At 33.9% G+C, this 20,852-nt stretch overlaps 1 protein-coding gene across 5 annotated transcripts in view; it reads left to right on the forward strand.

The window, feature by feature from the left end:
* Positions 1 to 20,852, forward strand: part of DIAPH2 (diaphanous related formin 2) — an 859,995-nt gene that overhangs the window by 159,268 nt on the left and 679,875 nt on the right. For all 5 annotated transcript variants that reach the window (XM_058659086.1, XM_058659087.1, XM_058659088.1 and 2 more), the window contains one exon: positions 19,995 to 20,134. In XM_058659086.1, coding sequence (XP_058515069.1) covers positions 19,995 to 20,134 — 140 coding nt within the window. The remainder of the gene's footprint in view (positions 1 to 19,994; positions 20,135 to 20,852) is intronic.

The raw sequence follows: 20,852 nt of genomic DNA on the forward strand, positions 1-20,852 counted from the left end.
GTTCAAAGTGTTTGAGCTGATCAGAGGATAATAACCAGAGCTAAGATTTTAAGTTGTTTCAAATATTGTGAGCTTTAGAGCAATATGGAAATAACAAAAACAGTATGGTTTTCAGAATCCTGCTGAAATATGTATTCTGATTTGAATGAAGCTTTGGGTTACACAAACTAGTCCAAATTGGGCTTAAGTAGGGTATTAAGAAGGAAATATTGTAGCCAGAAAAATGTCAGTAGATACTTTGATCAAGAAGGGAATGTGGAAAAACATACTAACAAAAATAATACATTAACCCATGTGTGGAGTGGAATGGAATGGAGGAATCATTAATTCAAAGCATGAATTATGTTTTTACGGAGCTAGTATGATACCTAATTCTGCATCCCCCTTTTATAGCAGACAAACTATGGTTAGGTGTCTGACTTTTTAATCTTGGTAACTTCTAACTATTGTGTTTACTGGTAAGAATCATCCACCTGCATGTTTAAGTGTATCTATTCTAGATAGCTATGTATGCTTCAGCCCTCTGTGCAATAAAAGGTATTTTGTTATCTGTGCTACCTTCAGACACCCCAGTTCTTACACAGTTAAATAAGTTGTGTGACTGCTGAATGAGGTAGCAGAAGAATAAAAACAGAATTCAAGGTTTTTTCCTTTAAGTTTCACTGTGATAACACTATGTTTACTTTAAAATCTATGTAGTTCTAATAACATAGGTTGTAATTAGGTAGATTTTGCATATTTCATAAAAGGTGAATATTTGACATGCTATTTAAAGAAATGCACACAAACTTGTACAGAGACAGGGTAAAACAAAAGCTTTCTAATCATTCTAAATTACCGATACATACTCACTCTCTGTTTTAGTAAATATTTATGACCATTTAGGGTATGTGGTGTTTTTGTTAAGAAACAAAGAACATGTTCTTTGCAGTTGAATTTTCAATATTAGCAGTGAAATGAAAAGTATGTATGTATATATTCTCAACTTGTCTATCCTTTTAAATTCAGGAGTGCCTTGGTTTGTTTTGTTTTAAATTAGGAAGAGATTGAAAATACTTGCCTTAGTGTTTCATTTTTAATGCCTCCCAAATAAACATAATGTGAATGGATTTGAATGTATATGCTGTAACACTACTTGAAACTAGTGTAAGTTTATTTTTATCATTTTCAAACGTATATGCTTTGTATTTTTTATAGGAAAGCCTGAATAAATATACTGTGTAACCATTTACATATTTACAAAAATTCTAATAAATTGAAAATTATTACTTCACCAGGGAGTTAGAATAGTTTATTGTAATGAAAAAAGCTCAAACGTAGTATTTCTAGAGACATTATTTTTCAAGAAACATTTAAAATCAATTTATAATGACCAGTGCTGTGGTATAACAAGTAAATCTTATGCCTTCAGAGTCAGTATCCCATATGAGTTCCAGTTCCAGTCCTGTCTGCCCCACTTCCAGTCCAGCTCCCTGCTAATGAGCCTGGAAAAGTAGCAGAAGATGGACCATTTTGGGGCCACCCTTGAACCCACATGGAAGACTGAGATGAGCTGCTTGCTACTGGTTATGACCTGGCCCAGCTCTAGCCACCGCAGGCAACTGAGCACTGAGCCACCAGAAGATAGCACTTTGTTTCTGCGTGTCTGTGATTCTACCTTCAAATAAATAAAAATATTTGATTTTTTTAAAAAAGATTTGTTTATTTTTTTATTGGAAAGTCAGGTTTAAAGAGAGGAGAGACAGAGACAAAGATCTTCTGTCTACTGGTTCACTCCCAAAGTGGTCACAATGGCCAGAACTGAGGCCAGTCCGAAGCCAAGAGTCAGGAGCTTCTTCTGGGGCTCCAATGGGGGCACAGATTCGAAAGGCTTTGGACCATTCTCCACTGCTTTTGTAGGTCACAAGCAGGGAACTGGATGGGAAGTGGAGCAGCTGGGACAAGAACCGGCACCCATATGTGATCCTGGTGCATGCCAGACAAGGATTTAGCCAATAGGCTATGGTACTGGGTCCAAAACAAATATTTAAAAAAATGTCTAAATATAGATTACTAAAAATATTTCCTTCATTGTGTATTAAATATGCATGAAAAAGATCAGTATCTTTTCAAGGGTACAAAGCTTGTACATTTCATACATTTTTAAAAATACGCTGATTTTACTATATAATTTGACTTCCGTATTGGAATAACTTTTTTCTTCTTTCAAAATAGTATTACTTGATGTAAAGTTGAACACTGAACTAAGAGTTACTACAGCATGTGAATTCTGTTCCAGTGTCACTTGTGTAGGTTTATCAGCAGAGTTAGTTTACAAGGACTATATTTTCCATGCTCTGTTCTTCTTTGCCCTGTTTATCACACAGGATTTTTAATAAGAATTAAATGACAAAATATATGCGAATATGCTTATTAAGTTATAATAATATATAATATGCTGTACACCTGTTTTACGATTCTTAGTTTTAGACGTTTTTGTCTAGGGCAATAAATGAAACAACATGTTATAAAAACCATATTAAATTTCTTGCTCTTACAATATTTATTATTACGTTAGTGTAAATATTTGAAGGAAACCATATGAACACATTATTTTTATTGATTATTTAATAGTATATTAAGTAAACTTACAAGGATTAATTCCTTTAAAGTGCATATGTAGATTGTTCTTATATTCCAGGATTTCTGAAGAAAGTGACTCATAGTTATCACTGGTTATATTTGCTCTGCATTGGGTTATTTCGTCCTTGAAGAATATATTGGTCACTAGTGTCATGAATTATCTGTGCTGACAGGATGCAAATTGATAACTATGAGCTGATATTTTGGGAGTTAGTTGAGTCTTCTGTGTAGAGTAGCCATAATTGAAATTTAGGTTTGAATAAATATGATAAAATGGCGTTTTTATTTGGCCTATTGATAATATCCAGCCATTCTGATCTGGTTGTAGCCATGGTCTTCTGTTGTGGAATTACATTTCTGGGAGACCAGTCTTGTTTGTAGCAAAATTTACCCATCCAGATACTATATTTATTTCTTAGGGGAAAGTGGGAATAGCTTAGCATGTTGCTAAATTAACTATAGTTTGTATCAAGTTCCTCTCCCAGCAAAGGATGTATACTCTAAGGATATTGGATTTACAATTTTGGACAATAGCAAAATTATCTAGATAAAATTTACAGACAGTAATGTGGATCCTAAATATTTTGAGACCTTTGGTCATTATAACCTGAATATTCAAGATGTCAGTAACTGAAACATATTAATGACATGAACATACCAGTGACACGAGATGTGTAGCTGTAATGTGATGTCTCTCAGGTTTTCTATGCTTCTGTTGACTGAAGTCAGGGATTAACTGATATAGCCAACAATTTTTGAAAAATACCTGTAAGGCCAATGGGATCCATGACTCAAACTTTAAAAGCTTGAGGCTATATACATTTTTATCTCTTCTTAAAATTGGGGGGGGGGGTGAACTTTTGAAAGAATTGGATTAAAGAAATCATTGACTAAATGTCTTTCCAAACTTGAAGTATCAGAATTTTAAATTTTGTGTTTAACGGTGAGAGTTATCAGTATCATGTATAATAGTGACAAGTTAGAGAGAATACAAGAAAATATTATTTGCTAAGAAATAACTCATTGATTTTTAAGAAACTTAATATAAAATATGTATAGCTTGGAAAATTATGTCTGTAGTGCTTTGTGAGCTGTACAAAGAGTCATTGAAATAAGCAAAGGCTCTACATATATGAAATTTCTCTTTTTAGATTTATATGCTACATTATAATAAAACAGACTTTTTGGTAAGATTCTGATATATGCAGAAAAGAAAACTAGCAATACATTAAAATGACATTTGGAGAATTAGGGCCACATTTTGGTAGGTTTAAGTTACAATAATCCCACCATAATATAAAACACTAGAACTTCTTTTTTAAAGTTTTAATTATAAGGAGAGATAGAAAGAGAGAATTTAAGCACATTCTTGTTGACTTCCAGGATACCTGCAGTAGGCAAACTGGGCCAGACAGAAGCGATGAGCTCAGTATTCAATCTGTATATACTCCATGAGTGGCAAGCCCAAGCATCTGAGCCCTTAACATACTCCTTTCCAGAGTATTAACAAGTTGCTGCTTTAGAAGCAGTGCCTGAATTTGAGGCGAAACACTTGTGATGGTGGGACACAAACATTGCAAATGGTGTCTTAACCGGATTGCGAATCTCTTGTCTCAGAATTTTCAAAGATAAGTAAGTGCACATACGTTCATGTAAATGAATTCCTATCTTCCTATTATCCAATAGGAAAATATAATAATAGAATATATATTAGAATTTGTGTAAGAAAATGAATATCCTTGCTCTATGAATAACCTGCTCATTAATCTGGAGAAATTAGGTACATATTTCATGTTGTATCCCAACATCATAGAAAGATTAAAAGTAAATATCAGAGTGAAGATTTCACAAGCTTTAAAGTAATTGAAATCATAAGAGAGAAGATTTACTGCTTTGAATGGATGAAAACTAAGGTGTATGAAGAACTGTCAAAATATTAAAAATTCAGATCTTAAGCAAGAACTGAATAGTGTTAATATCTAAACACTGCCATGGAGCATGATTGGGAAAAAATAGTTTGGATAGGTAAATGTGCAAAAATTAGATAATACAGATATGTAGAAATAAAACTAGTGAGCTGGAGAAAGCCAGGAACATTCAAAATGAGAAATACAAATTGTATGGCTGGGCATTTTGGCACAATTGGTTAAGCAGCCACCTGTAAAGCCAACATCCCTTACAGTTACCAGTATGAGTCCTGTTTCCTCCATGACCAATCTAGCTCTCTTCTAATGTACCCAGCAAAGCTGTGGAATATGGGTCTAGTCTCCGGGTTTCTGCACTGATGTGGGAGACCCAGCGGAGGCTCCTGGCTCCTGTGTTCAGCCTGGCCCAGCCCAGCTCGTTTCCACCATTTGTGCAGTGAACCAGTTAGAGAGATCTCCCTGTCCTTCTCTCTCCAACTTTGCTTTTCCAGTAAATCATTTTTTGAGAAAGAAGTATGCTTTAAAAAATCAGATAGTTTTCTATCTAATCAACTGAAAATAATAAAGGTGACATTATCTATTACCCTGAAATTTGTAAGCCTTTATTTTATTAGCAGTAAATGTGTTTGAAAAACATTTGGAACATGTAGAACACTTATATGTATTGACTGCTCTGATAGGGTGTATAAGCAAGTGTGCTTATACTAATGGAAAATTGGTGTGGCTAGACATATTAACTGTAATAAAGGAGTAATATTTTAATTATGAGGTATTACTTGAGAGAATATCATGATAGGCATTAAAATAACTGTAGAAAAATAAAGGATATACAAGGGTTAAAAGAAATTACATGTGTGGTATGGCTTATGCTGTCAAATATGTAATTGAACATTAGAATATTGTGTAAAAAATAGCTCCTGGTATGACAGTATCTTTAAAAGTTATCTGCTGTCTGTTTATCGTTTAGGTTTCATACTTCACATATTTCACATGTGGGTTACACCTGTCAGTGTTGCATACCACATTGTGCCATTTGCTTTATACTTGTATTGCTGAAATGTAGCAATTAACTGAGTAATGTAGCAATTAACTGTTCTTATTATTGTACCACAGGGTCAGCAGAGTGACATATAGTGGATGATTGATATTTATTCTTTGAATAATAGGGTATGGATTTGGCCTGTGGTGAACATTGTAAGCATCTTAAGATATATTGTTTCAATTATTTATGTGTTAGAGTGTGTGAGCGAGCTCTCAAATGCCCTCTCTTGGTTCATTCCTAAATGCCCTGTGGCTGGGCCAAGGGCAAACATTGGAGGTGGGAGTTCCATCTGGCTCCCTTAGGTTTGTTGCATGAACTTCATTACACAAGCTATGATGGTTCCTGGTTCCTTTGCTTGCCAGTATATGCTGCAGACTGGCCCAGTCTGTTCCAAATCCTATTCAGCTCTATGTACATGCTGCTCTATGTACATTCAGCTCTATGCACATGAGCAGGCAGCTGGAACAAAAACGGAGCAGCCAGGATTTGAAATGCTGCTCAGAGGGGATGCCAGTGCTTGCATGTGGAGGATTAGCCAATGAAGTCATGGCTCTGACCCCAAATCAAATTTGTATGAATCCAGTATCAGTGCTTTTACATAATATTGAAATAGTCAATCATTTGATTTTTGGCTGGTTTTATATCTAAGTATGCTTTATGGCTATACATGCCTTTCGAAATGAGAGCAGTAACTGACATTGCTTCAACAGCTCTCAGTAGACTGGAACTTCAATGCATTTTCACATTTCTCCTGATGCTTAGGATAATGCCATGTTCTTCCCAAAGAATATTATTATACTGCTTTATTATGTGGATCTGCATCATGATGTTAATACTTTTCAGCAACATACCATAATTTTAAAAACTAATCTCCATTTTTAATTTTTCCACATTTGTTATTTTTTCCAAAGTCATATTATCATTTAGCAGTCTCTTTAATATCGTGCCCTTGATGTGCATAATTGTCAGGATAATGCATTAACCTGCTGAGCTCAGATGGCTAACTTTTTTAAAAAAAATTTCTCTGCCTTGTTTTGTTTAATGAAATGTAGAACTAGCATCAAAATTAGAGTTAGATGATATAACTGATATTAGATTTAAGTAGTGTAAATGGCTATTTGTCATGTAAACATGCAATTGAAAAACCTTATGAATTATACACATACATCACAAATAAGAGTACCTGATTCAGACCCCATATACTTCCCTTCTGAACCAGCTGCCTGCTAATGTATATCGTTGGGACAAAAAGTGATGGTCCCAGCACTTGGGTCCGTGATATCCGTATGGGAGACACTGATGGAGATTCTGGACTTCTTTTTTCAATCTAACCTATGCGTGGCTGTTGAGGTCATTTTAGCAGTGAATCAGTTTGGTGGATCATTGAGATCTACCTGTCAATTTAAATGGAAATCAAAACCTAAAAATCATCTAATTAAAATTCTTACTAAGTATTTGATAAATTTTAGAAGACTTACTCCTTTTGTGAGAAAATTTATAAAAATATTACTGGTTGTAATAACTGTTACAGATATTTGACATCTATATCCTATTTTGAATCATATAGGAAAAAAATTAAGCCTTTGAGGGGCGTGTCTGAATGTGTGTGTGTTTTGTTTGAGCATTTTAATTTTCTCTGGGAAATAAATGGTATGCTAAAATGATAAATTATAGAATGGGAATCATGAAGATGTTTAATTTAGAAAATAATTATTTTGAAGTAACAAGAATGTGTGTCCTCTTAAGTTCAGCTTTACAACTTAGATCTTTAAAGGTAAAAGGGTTACCAAAACAGACAGATGGTTGGTATGGTGTAAATACCATCATATTGATAATGTTGTATTGCTGTTTTTATTGCCATTTCCTCTATCTGTACTTTGATTTACAGCACTTATGGACCCTAATGTTTTTTTTAAATTTTTGTATATATATATATATATATTTGTGTGTGTGTAGGTATATATATATATATATGAACCATGATGACTATGTAATGAAATACAAGGGCAGTATTCTTATCAGGTTGTTCTTTTAAGTTAGACTTTGGCTTTGGGTAAGCAATGTTTTGTGATAATCATTGTATACTATTTGAGAACAAAAATTGGTTTTCATGAAGCATAGATGAATTATTTATCATAAGAAAGCCTGAATACCCTCTAAATCCATCACTACCATAGAAAATAAACCCAAGCATTTGCATTTGTTAGATAAACTCAGTTTATTCAAATGAAACCGAAAAGATCAGCTTCCATATATTCTAATATTTTACATATATTCACAGAAATAAATCTTCTGTCGTTCTTTTGAACATTAACCAGACTGTCTTCCTAAAAGCATTATTTAATTCTAAAGATAACTGTTTATTTCACTAACCTGAGCATTTATATACTAGATGCCTTTACTGTAAAAAAAGTGGTCACCGTTTAGCACTGTAGTGCTTTGTTTTCCAGTTTAGCTCATATAATATAAACACGGAACGTTTCATTACTTATGTGAAAATAAGTATGCCATCACTCTCTTGTTCATTATTGTCTGCCTATAAACTATTCTATTTTGCAATTAATTTGTGTGCTCCTAAATGTAAGGACTACCTGGTATTCCTTTTATCCAGTTTTTAGATATTGAAAACAGATACATAAAACTATATGTATTTATCAAGGACAACATGATTTTTAGTATATGAATATTGTGTGTGCAAGGTTAAATCTAACTAATTAACAAATGCATTACTTCATATGGTTATTCATTTTGTGGTAAGTGCACTTAACATTAACTCTCAGCATTTTTCAAAATTATAATAACATCAGTTATAGTCACTACTCATTTGAATATAGTCAAGTCTGAATCTCTAGAACTTGTTCCTCCTACCTATCTGCAAATGCGTCTTATTTGGCTAGCATCTCCCCTGATGCCCAACCACCCCTAGTCCTTGTTAATTGCCGTTACATTCTCTAAAGAAATCAATATTTTAGATGTAAATAGTAGTGTGATCATGAGATATTTTATTTGTTAGTATTTTTTTAAAGATTTATATATTTGTTTTTGAAAGGGCAGATTTATAGAGAGAAAAAGAGACATAAAGATCTACCATCTGCTGGTTCATTACCCAAATGCCCTCAATGGCCAGAGATGAGCCAATAGGAAACCAGGAGATTGGAGTTCTCCTGAGTTTCCCACATGAGTGCAGGTTCCCAAGGGCTTGGGCCCTTAAATAAGGATATGTTTCTCACTTGATAGATGAAACTTTTTTAATGCTGCCTTCTCACTTATGAATGGCAGTTTCTGAAATGTGAGTAAGCTATAAATCCCCTTTAAATGAAAGGTCTTGTCAAAGACACCAGTGCTAACTTAAAATGTGGTTTTTTCGAGATTTATTTTTTGGGGATGATACTGCAGCATAGCAGATAAAGTCACCTCCTGAGAATAAGCATCCTGTTATGGGCGCCAGTTTGTGTCCCACTTGCTCCACTTCTGATCCAGCTATGTACTAATGGTTTGTGAAAAGCAGTGGAAAATGGATAAAGTATTTGGGATCTTGCCACCCATGTGGGAGACCCTGAAGAGGACCTTGGCTCCTGGTTTCTACCTAGGTCAACCCTGACCATTTAGACTGTCTAGGGATTGAGCCAATTGATGGAAGTTCTGTCTCTCTGTGTCATCATATCTCAGATGTCTACAGGGCTGAGGGATGACCTATGCCAAAGCCAGGATCCAGGAGCTTCATTTGAGTCTCAAGTGAGGATGCAGAGGCACAGGGACTTGGGCTGTTTTCCATTTCTTTTTCCAGGCCATGATAAGGGAACTAGATGTTAAGTGGAGCAACTGTCACATGTACCAATATCCATATGTGATGCCAACACAACAGGTGGTACCTTTTCCACTGCACAATTCCAGGCCCTGAAAGTTTTAATTATGCTGTTGAAATATGCACCAATGAAAAAATAATATATAAGCTATACCAGTAATTCTTATATAACTTGTAAAATCAGCTAGGTTTGTTAAGCAGAAAACACAAAACCAATAAGCTACAAATTAGCATGATTTGAAGTGATTTTTCTGAATCTAAATTACAAGTCACAATGTGAGTATAGTACAGTTCATGTGCTGTTGAGTTCTTTGCCTGTAGCAGCACAGGGTGACCCAATTTTACCAACAGTGTCCTCTGTTTGATGTATGGTTACATTTTGATTAGTGTAGCCTATTGTGATGTCATATGGCCTTTTAGTACAAATGTGTTTTGATTATAAGACCACTCATTAGCCTGGGGAAATATAGGTTGTACTTCCTGGCAATAGTGTTTTCTAAATGAACATATAGATGCCAATATTTGCTTAATGTGGTTATCAGGAATCCAAGTTATGCTCAGCTTTGCCACATTACCTTATATGACTCAATGACTAGTTTAGACCATGTTCAGGGATTCCAATTTGATAAACCTTATCCATGACTTTCATGTTCATTGATCCTTTAGCAAATCCCCAAATATGGCATATTTTAATATGCCTCAATATTTATTTTAGCTTTTTCTAACATAACTACGCCTACAATGGCTGGTCAGCTCTCATAGGCTTTCTGATTCCCCAAATACAGTCAGGTTACCTACTCTTCAGACTAACCCTATTTACTTTTCTTAATTTACTTTTCATTATTTTGCTTAATAAATATCTGCTTATTATTCATCACCATACCCTAAATAAAATAGGTTGTGCAATAGTAACAGTATATCCTAGCTGTTCTGTGTATCTCTAGTGCCTTGAAGCCTGTTGGAATTCAGGAAACATTAAATGGTAATACTCTGTAATATAAAGGACATCATATGTGTAATAGGAGATAAATACTTATGTCTCTGTGGTATTAATCCATGGAGAAATTAAAAGCATGGATAATCCACATGTATGCAGATAATATGGTAAGCAATTAAAGTTTTGTGCTCTAGGAAGAAAAACCCTGCCTTAGTATATGTGGGATAGCATGCTTTAGGTCATACACAGAAAATGGCATGATCTTTGAGATCATGAAATTCACTGGGTTTAAAACTTTATTTAAAGCTAGAGCAGCTTTTTTTGTTAAGAAATCATATATGGAATATGGATATGTAAAGGAGATAAGCATCCAAATTATTGAGGCAACAGAAGACTTGGGCACACTCCCAATGTGCTGCAATTTTACGTATTCATTCCTAAGCCCCTCAAACCATCTTGACAACACCAAAAGGAAGTCTGAACCCTCTCAGAATGTAGTTTGAAAGTAACAGCATAGTCTTTTCCTAAAGAATGGGTCCTTAACCACATTCTGTGACCACCTCATTGACATTTGAATTTTAGATTATACACAGAACTCGCATTTATTTTTAACATATTGGTTGCTCATTACTATGTCAATTAATTCCATAATGATGTAAATTTTTGCTGAAGGTATGTCGGAGCTTTTAATTGATCGGGATGATACTCTGCTGGTTCTGCCTTCAAACCAGAGAGGGTCTACCTAAGAAGCCGTTGAACTTGACTGGACAATAAGATGCTGGACTCTATGTTTGGTATATGCTTGCAATGAGGGAATCTCAACTGAACTTGAACTGTGGTTATGCAACAAGGTGGAGGAACCCACCATGGTGGGAGGGTTTGGGGAGGGGTGGGGAGAACCCAAGTACCTATGAAACTGTGTCACATAATACAATATAATTAATGAATAAATTAAAAAAAAATGGGTCCTTTTCTAAGTGTCTCAGAAAGATGATCAGCCCACCGCTGCCTAAATAATTTAGGTCACCAGAAGCTAATGATTTCATGACACCAAGTATTTTATACCTACATGATTGTTTAAAAAAAACTCATGAAATTTATAAGTTTCAATGATAGCAAATATGCAAATATTAATTAAGTATTTATTGCATAGTAGGCATTGCATTTTACCTGGATTTTTATTTCATCCTTATGACTAACTTGAGATTAGATACCAGATTGTTCCCATCTTGCAAATAAGGAACCCAAATCTCAGAAAGGTAATAGATGGACTAAAATCACATAGCGCTTAACAATAAAGAATATTTAAGAAATTTCGCCTACTTTTTCCATAGTTTTTATTGTGAATAAACCATGCTCCTTGAGGATGTCTTAAAAAAAAGTCTCTAATTTGGGTTTTAGGTTATGCCAGTTATACAGTCTCAGGCAGCTAATGACTTCTCCGTAATTCAGTTTTCATTGCAAAGGGAAAAAATACTCTTCTAATAATGTATTTCCCCTGTTGGTACGTGAAATAATGCATGTTGTGAATGATGCTTATAGTATAAAATGCTATGTATTTTTAAAAATATTGATTTACTTAGGACCTGGTGTGGTAGCCTAGCGGTTAAAGTCCTCACATTGTATGTGCCAGGATCCCATATAGACATCTGTTCTAATCTCCGTGGCTCCACTTCCCATCCAGTTCCCAGCTTTTGGCATGGGAAAGCAGTTGAGAATGGCCCAAAGTCTGGGACAGTGCACCCACATGGGAGACCTGGAAGAGGTTCTGTGCTCCTGGCTTCGGATTGGTTCAGCTCCAACTGTTGCGACCACTTGGAGAGTGAATCAGCGGGTGGAAGATCTTCTCTGTCTCTCCTTGTCTCTGAATATCTGCTTTTACAATAAAAATAAATGAATCTTTAAAAAATAAAATATTTATTTATTTGAAAGACTGACTCAGAGAGAGAAATTGAAAGATCCTCCATTTGCTGGTTTACTCCCCAAATGGCTGTTTGGAGCTGATTCAGTGCTAAGCTAGAAGCCTGAATTTTCATCGAGCTTTCCTATGCAGGTAGTAGTAGCCCAAAGATTGAAGCTATTTCCATAGCCTTTCCAGGTACATTAACAGGGAACCAGGTCAGAGTTGAGCAGGCAGGGCTCCAAGGAACCCTCTAATATAGGATGCTGGTGTTGGTGTTGTAGGCAACAGCTTAACCTGAAATGCCTTAATGCTGACCCTAAGATATTGTTTAGCATTTAAATCTATCCATTTAAAATTAAATGCCAGATACACATAACCATTTCTTTAGATGTCAATGAGTTGCAATTTCTTTCTATTTCCTTGCTTTCTGGTGCTTTGACATTTTTTTTCTGTTGCTCCGCTATCTCCCATCAGCAGATGGATAATGAAATTGAATCAAATTTAATATATTCATTTTGGCTGATAGCACTTACTAAAATGTTTGAAAAGCTATAGTTTGAAAATAATGGGATAATTTTTTGTTTTGTGGAAGGAATTTTTCAGCATTTCATATACAATTTGCAGCTTCATTACCTACTTAAAATGTAGTTTTATCTTGCTATGGAAAACATTTATAATCTGTGAAAGTATTATTAAATTTCGCCATGGTGTCCAAAGCTACTCATAGAATTAGATCTATAAAATGGTAAAACAGGAAGGGAAAAGCAGTAAATATCTTCATAATCTTTGCCTCAATGTAACTGATAATGTTTTCAGTGTTATTTCTGCCTTTAAATAGAACAATACAGAGACTGGTTTTGCTAAATATGTTGGCTGTTCTATTGTGTACACTATTATTGATAAAATTCTGTCTATTATCTAAGTCATGTTTAAGTAGATATACTTCATTTTAAATGATAGTATGCATTGTCTTTTTTAATGAGCCAGTGGATGTAGTAAATGTGGTGTAATTGTAAAATAGAGGAGATTGGATTCTTAAGTTGTTTTGTGCTATAGTCCCTTTTGGCATTCTTGTGATCCCTTAGGCATAATCTTAGAATAATCCTTTTAAATATGTTAAAAGAAGAAAAAAAAGGGATGGCTGCATTCCACACAAGATTGCATGAGTTCAAGTTTTATCTGTACTCCCAATTCTAGCCTCATACTAACGTGAACTTGAGAGGTACCTGTAGTAGCTCAAATGGTTGACTCCCTGTCACTCATGTGGCAGATTTAGATTGAATTTCTGACTCTCCCTTGGATGGGAGTTTTTATTGCCTACTTCTGAAATAAATACAAAATTATTTAAAATGTAATAAATTATATCAATATACTTGCAGGGTTTTTAAAATTATTACATATTCAAGAGACATAAGGCATAGACTTGCACAAAAACTTGTGCCTGAATGTTCATATTAGTTTTAGCCATCATGGACCAAAACTAGAAACAGCCCAAGTATAATTCAGTGAATGGATAGTAAAGTGAACTGTAGTATATCTATATCATGAAATACAACTTGTCAACTCATGGGAACAAACTATTGATATATGCAATGACTTGCATGAATTTCCAGGACATTGTGCTGAATCACGTAGCCTGTGGCAACAGTTTACATAAATTTTATTTCCTACATATGACATTCATGAGAAGAGAAACTTAAAGAAGTGGAGACTAGATTAGTGAATGTTAAGTGACAGGTTGTATGAGGGAGGAGGATATGATTATGAAAGAACTAATTGAGGGATCCTTGTGATGTGATTGTATGCATATCTTTAAAATATATATTTGTTTTATTATTCCATGATACAGTTATGTACGCTACCGGCCCTGGGATTTCCCTCCCCCCTCCTCAAATCCCCATACCCCACACTAATTTCTCCCATATCATTATAATAGTATAATCCTTCACTATAAGTCATAAGTCCATCTTTCTGCTAATTAAGTATATCTTGGCATTGTAGGTATGGCAAAGAATCGTGCTTGTGGTCATTGGAAACTTGTTCTTGAAGTTGATATAATGACATAGAACTACCTACACATAAAAGGCCCAGCCATAAATTTCTGATCTTTAGGAAACTTCCCCATCTAAAGTATACACACAGAAATTAGGGAATTCTGAAAGAGAAAGGTGAATTTTGTCAGTGTTGGCATCCAAGGTGTGATTTTATAAATAGATTTATAACCTTTAGGAGAAGTAAGGAATCTCTTCATTATTCCTTAGAATTGTTTGTGTGTATCTGATACTTCAAAATAGACACTTTCAGTAAGATTGTAGGAATGGTACTGTGCATCTTAGTAATCATCGAATAGATAAGTGGCAGGCTGTATAACTAGGATAATTTCAGAGATGTGCTGAAGATAAGTAACACTCATATACTCACAAATATTTCTGTCTTACAATAGGAAAATGTGTGACTTCTATTAATGACTAAGTTGCCAGTGCTGATAATACTGTTCTTTCACTTGTGTATATTCATGATTGAAAGAAAATCTAAAGTTAAGTTAGAGGTTTCTGAAAATAAAGATGTTATTTTCCCCACTCAAAATTTACATACCTCTTGGATTAAGTCCCTAAGCTAAGAAACCCTGGGTTGGTTTATGTCTGTTTATGCTTCATTATCTGGTGTATCTCAAGGGGCCTCTGTCAAATAAAAGACAAATATAATACTTTAACCATTTTCCTGAAGTGCTGTGGTTGGTGATAAGGGCTGATAAAAAGTGCCAGTAGGCTCCTTTTTAAGTTTTAAAGATTACTGGATGTCATTTACCAATATGTACATTATTCATCATAATTAATACTAGTTTTAAAATTCAAGTATGAGTACATTTTAAATATTGAATAGACCATAAATTTATTGTCTAATAGAAAAGAGAAATAGGCCAATTTGATCACATACTATTCAGTTGTAACAAAACTGAATATCATTATATGTTTTAAACTACTTTGACTAACAAATCAGTTAATGGCAGTTTAACCTTTTGTTGTTGATGTGTCTCAAGGCTTCGATATTAAATGAGGCTGTTGTTTCACGAGATTTGTAGTTCAATATTTTGTGTGTATGTGTAGTTTTTAAAATTTATTTATTTATTTTAGTATACCATGATACAGTTCACTTGGCTCTGGGATTTCTCTCATCCCATCCCCAAATCCCCACTCTGCCCACCCTGGTTTCGCCTACATTATTACAATAGTGTAGTCCTTCACAATCAATCATAGGTCCATCATTCTGCTGTTTAAGTGTGTCCTGACATTGCAGGCAGGGACAGTGGTAGAGAGTCCACCATCCTCTTGTCAGTATACATTCAGAAGTTTCATTGGAAGTCCATCTTTGATTTGGAAGGACATTGCATCTTCACATCTGTATGTGATAGTCTTTACTGCACAGTTACTATACATTACCATAAATGAAAAGTCATAAAACAAAATCGGCAACCAAGGGGGAGAAAAGAAAATTTACAGCAATATTTAATCAAATAACATGCTACTGAATGACCAGTGTGTCGCTGAAGAAATGAAGAGAAAATCAAAGACCTTCCTGAAGCAAACAATGCTGTTGTGTGACTTTGAGTCTGTGAAGAAATTAATAAAAAAAAAAAACATTTTTTGAATGAATGGAAATATAAAAAAGGCATCAAAACCCATGAGATGTAGCAAAAATAGTATTGAAAGGGCTAATGAGCTCATATTTTGCATGAAGATTACCATATGTCAGAGAGAATATGTTTTTGTCTATTTGTGATTGACTTGTTTCACTGAGAATTGTGGTCTCTGGTTGGGCCCATTTTGTTGCAAATCGTTGAATGTCATTCTTTTTTTAAAATATATTTTTATTTTGAATTTTGAGTTATGTGGTTATATTTCATAAAGGCTGGGATTCTCCCCTGAACTCCCACCCCCCGACAGATTTTTCCCCATTTTACTACAATGATTTAGTCCTTCATAAGGAATCATAATTCTATCAGTCTCTTATTTAAGTGTACCCCAACATTGTTGATACAAACAATGTCACACAGTCCAGCATCCATTGTCTACACATGGTATTTGTTCTTTTGTGATTGACTCATTTCACTGAGCATAATTTATAACTAGTTGGGACCACCTACTTGTAAATAGTATAATTTCATTCTTCTTAATAGCTGAATAATATTCCATGGAGTAGATGTGCCACAGTTTCTTTAGCCACTCTTCTTTGGATGCACATCTGGATTGTTTCCATGTCCTTGCTATTGTAGATTGTGCTGCTGCAGGAGTAGATGTACAACAGTTTCTTTATCCACTCCTCTTTTGATGGGCAACTGGGTAGTTTCCGTGTCTTTGCTATTGTAGATTGTGCTACTGTAAATATAGGATTATAGATCCCTTTCTCATATGCAGATTTCATTTCATTTTGGCATATTCCCAGAAGTAAGATAGCTGGGTCAAATGGCAGTTTGATTTTCAGTTCTCTTAGCACTCTTCATACTAAATTCCATAGTGATTATACTAGCCTATACTTCCTCCAACAGTGAAGGAGAGTACCTTTCTTCTCACATCCACGCTAGCATGTCCTGTCAGTAGAGTTCTGAATGTAGGCCAATCTCACTGGAGTTAGATCGAACCTCAATGTGGTTTCCATTTGTATGTATTTCCTTGACAGCCAGGGAGCCTGAGTATTTTTTCATATGTCTGTTAGCCATTTATTGTGAGATAAACATTCTGCTTTCAAGTATCATCTTTGTTTTCTATTAGTGGTAAAATTTTAAATGTATATCGGACTTAATATTTAAGATTATTATCAAATGTTTTCCTCTATATGGTTTATGTATATTTCACACAAAAATAGTAAAAACTTGGGTACCAGAATTCGTTGTATATTTAGAATTTTCTTTTGTACTTGGTGTTTTTATAGTACATATGCTCAGAAAATGAAATAAATATTCATTCCCTGATGGTCTTACATTCTGTAATTTAGGAATAAAATGCTTAACTGGTATTTAATATGCAAAAGTTTACGCAAACAATGAATGATGTCATCAAAAAAAAAACCTAGAAACTTTTCATTCATTAAACATTTAGCAAATCACATTCAGGCAAGCTTAGTCAAATAATCTTGGAAGAACATATGACTACTCAGAAGAATTATGATGCTTCTACATTATTGTAACACAGATTTTTGTCCCCTGCCTTTGAACTTGGGATATGATCTCCTATCCTACATGTAACTTACATCTTCTGAAAATGTCAATTAAAATAATGACTTTCACAATGAAAAATTATACCATATAAAGTTGTTTCCTGATAATTTTCGATATAGTTTTTTTCTTTTAGACGTCAGTTGGTGATAAATAGTATATTTTGCCTATGCTAATTGAGAGATTTCTGTGCACAATTCATAAAAATTATTTGAAATGTTCTAATGTAATATATTAAAATATTTTGTACATTTTACTTAATGTATTAATTAATCTAATACCCTCCCTTTAAGAGATTTTTGTTATGTAGTTGGAGTGAAACCTTCTAAAGGGCTTAAGCAATATATTTACAATTGTGTAATTTACCAAATACATCACTATCAGAGTAAATAAGTAGATTGGCTTCTATGTTTTTGCTACTTGAACTGATGGAATTGATGATGAGGAAAATGGTTTTTTGGTTTCTATTGCTTTTAAAACTGTAGGAGACTCAAAAAACAGCACTATGAACCTTTGTAGATATGTGAACTGTATTCATTTATGACATTGTGTTTTGAAAGAAGTACAACGTCAAATAAGAATCCCACTGGATTGAAATCGCCAAATGAAGCTGATGATGTTAGGATTTATCAATCATAGTCAATAACAGCAGCATTACTGTTTTCATGATCATAGTGCCATTTCTGTTTGAAAATTAGACTACGGTTAGTAATTGTCATGTGGTGCATATGGCAGTTGAGCAAACTTTTGCACAGTCAATAGCTCCATCCAATGTCTTCAGCAAGATACTTTTAGAGCTAAAACCTATGAAACCTTTTCTTAAATTATAGGTAAATCTATTTTACATTGAAGAATAACAGATCATGTTAAGACTAAGTTAATCTAAATTTGGAAGTGTTTATCTGTACTGCAGACTTAATGTTCTGTTTACAATGTTTTAATATTAACTTTTATGTCAGAATAAAGGGAATGCATGATTATTGAACTCACCCAGAGAGTACCTTTTAGATCTTTGTATACAATATTAGAATAAGTCAAGCACAGCCATACTGACAAGTATTTCAGCCATGATAATTTTCCAATTAAGGCATAGCCTCACATTAGAACGTTTTGTTCACCTAGCTTTACAATAGCATGTGCACTAATTGTTAACTTTGTCTGAATTATTTTTTAAAGATCAAATGGACACACTGGTAATTCTCATTTATCTCCCACGGAGAAGCTAATTAAAATTTCCATTATTATCCATCCATTATCTAATTGTTTCTTTTGTTCAGTATCAGTACAGAATGTTAATAAGGCAGTCTTGTATTGCAGACCTATTAAGTATAGTGTGAATTAGTTAATCTATTACACTATTTTGTTTTCACATGGCTTCCTCAATAGCTTATAACATGATGATTATATTGAAGATACTTTTACACTTTTGTTATAGATATTTTGAGATTAAACACTTCATTATTTTTAAAATTCAATGTTTGTGGAAGTGACATATATGGTAGAGGAAGAAATTGCTGAGTATCACAGTGTATGTGTTTTACACACATCGCTTCATTGATTATGTGAACCGTGACTACCATGTAGATTTGTCATTTCTGTTTTTAAAATATTTATTTGAGTATTTATTTGAAAGAGCTACAAAGACAGAGAGATAGATATTTCTTCTTATTGCTGGTGCTTTTTCCAGATGGCTGAAACAGCCAGAATTGGCCCAAGTTGAAGCCAGGAGCCAGTAACTCCGTCAGAGTCTCTAATGTGGGTTGCAAGGCCCCAAGTTCTTGGACCATCTTCTGTTGCCTTCCCAGGCACATTAGTAGGGATCTAAAATAGAAGTGGAGCAGCTGGGACCAGAGCTGGTACCCATATGGATGCTGGTGTCACAGGTGTTTGCTTAAAATGTTATACCACAATACCAGCCCCTGATTGTTTATTTCTATCATGAACATATTTGGACAGCTAATCTTCAGAAATCTTTACATTTTATCATGTTTTCATATTTTTCAAATATGAGCTTATGCCAAGTGTCAAAGCTCTAACTTAGGTAAAAAGCATTCATTCTTACAAAGAATGTATATATTTTTTTCTGAGTTCCTGGTTCCTGGTTTCAGTTTGACCCAACCCAGCTACTTTGGGCATTTTGGAATGAGCCAGTGATAGATGGAATATATTTTTATATTCATTATTTCTCTCTCTCTCTCTCTGTCTCTCTTTCTCTCTATCTAGCACTCTACCTTTCAAATAAATGAATCTTTAGAAAAGTTTACTGTGCTTCTATTTGGAAATTCATTTGTTTTTTCATAATATGCATCTCTATGAACTGTTTAAAGAACTCTCATTTTCCATTCAACTAATGGGTGCCAGTTGGTTAGTTATAAATGAAGATGAGGAGAATGTTGATATATATATATCATCACAATTTTACTACTCAATTCTGTGTTGAAGAATTTTTAAATGCCTAGCAAATTGTACATGCAGCAAAATGTGTATATATCCTACACATTGATTTACTTAAAATGATTTAAAGCTATTTTTATCTTTTATTTTTTAGGGTGGGCTGAAAAACAGCAAACATGAATGCACCCTGTCTTCACAAGAGTATGTTCATGAATTAAGATCTGGTATATCAGATGAGAAACTTCTTAACTGCCTAGAATCCCTGAGAGTTTCTTTAACCAGCAATCCTGTGAGGTAGGTCATTCTTATCCTTTTGTTAGGAATCATATAATTACCATTGCTTGGGAATATCATAAGTTCTGTTACTTTGATATATGTTTTCTGACTGATAGGCTGTTTTATTATTAACTAATAAAACAACAATTCCTGTCATGCTCTAGAATAAACAAGGTATTTAGTCAACTGGATCTCTGGTAATGTGTAATTTTTAAATAATACAAAAATTACTTGGATAATTCCTCTTTGTAGATAACATAGAACAAAACATTGATACTTATATGTGGAAGTCAGTTTATAATATCAGATAATATATATTTATGAACAAATTGTATATTGGTTTTATGCTTTTATTCCTTTTAAGCTTGAGAAATATATGCGATTTTATATGCAAGTTTTAGTTATGGTTACATGTTTTTGTAATTATAGATCAAAAGAATGAAGTTATTTTAATAAAACACTTAAAATTATTAATAAAATCCTTAAAATTCTGTGCAACTAATTGAATATAGAGGATTATTAAGGACAATCTTGCTACTAGTGGTGGATTCTAAAAATTCTTGTTCCATTATTAACTGTAAGCATTTAACTTAATAACACTCATAGGAAAATATTTTTAAAAAGAAAAAATGATGTTGAATTTTTTATCAAAATATTATTTGATCTACTTACACAGTTTCTAGGATCATAAGTTGAAGTGTAATGGATATAGACCCTTGTCTGTACCTACAGTGTT

This window comes from Ochotona princeps, chromosome X (assembly GCF_030435755.1).
Source record: "Ochotona princeps isolate mOchPri1 chromosome X, mOchPri1.hap1, whole genome shotgun sequence".
Classification (NCBI taxonomy): Eukaryota; Metazoa; Chordata; class Mammalia; order Lagomorpha; family Ochotonidae; genus Ochotona; species Ochotona princeps.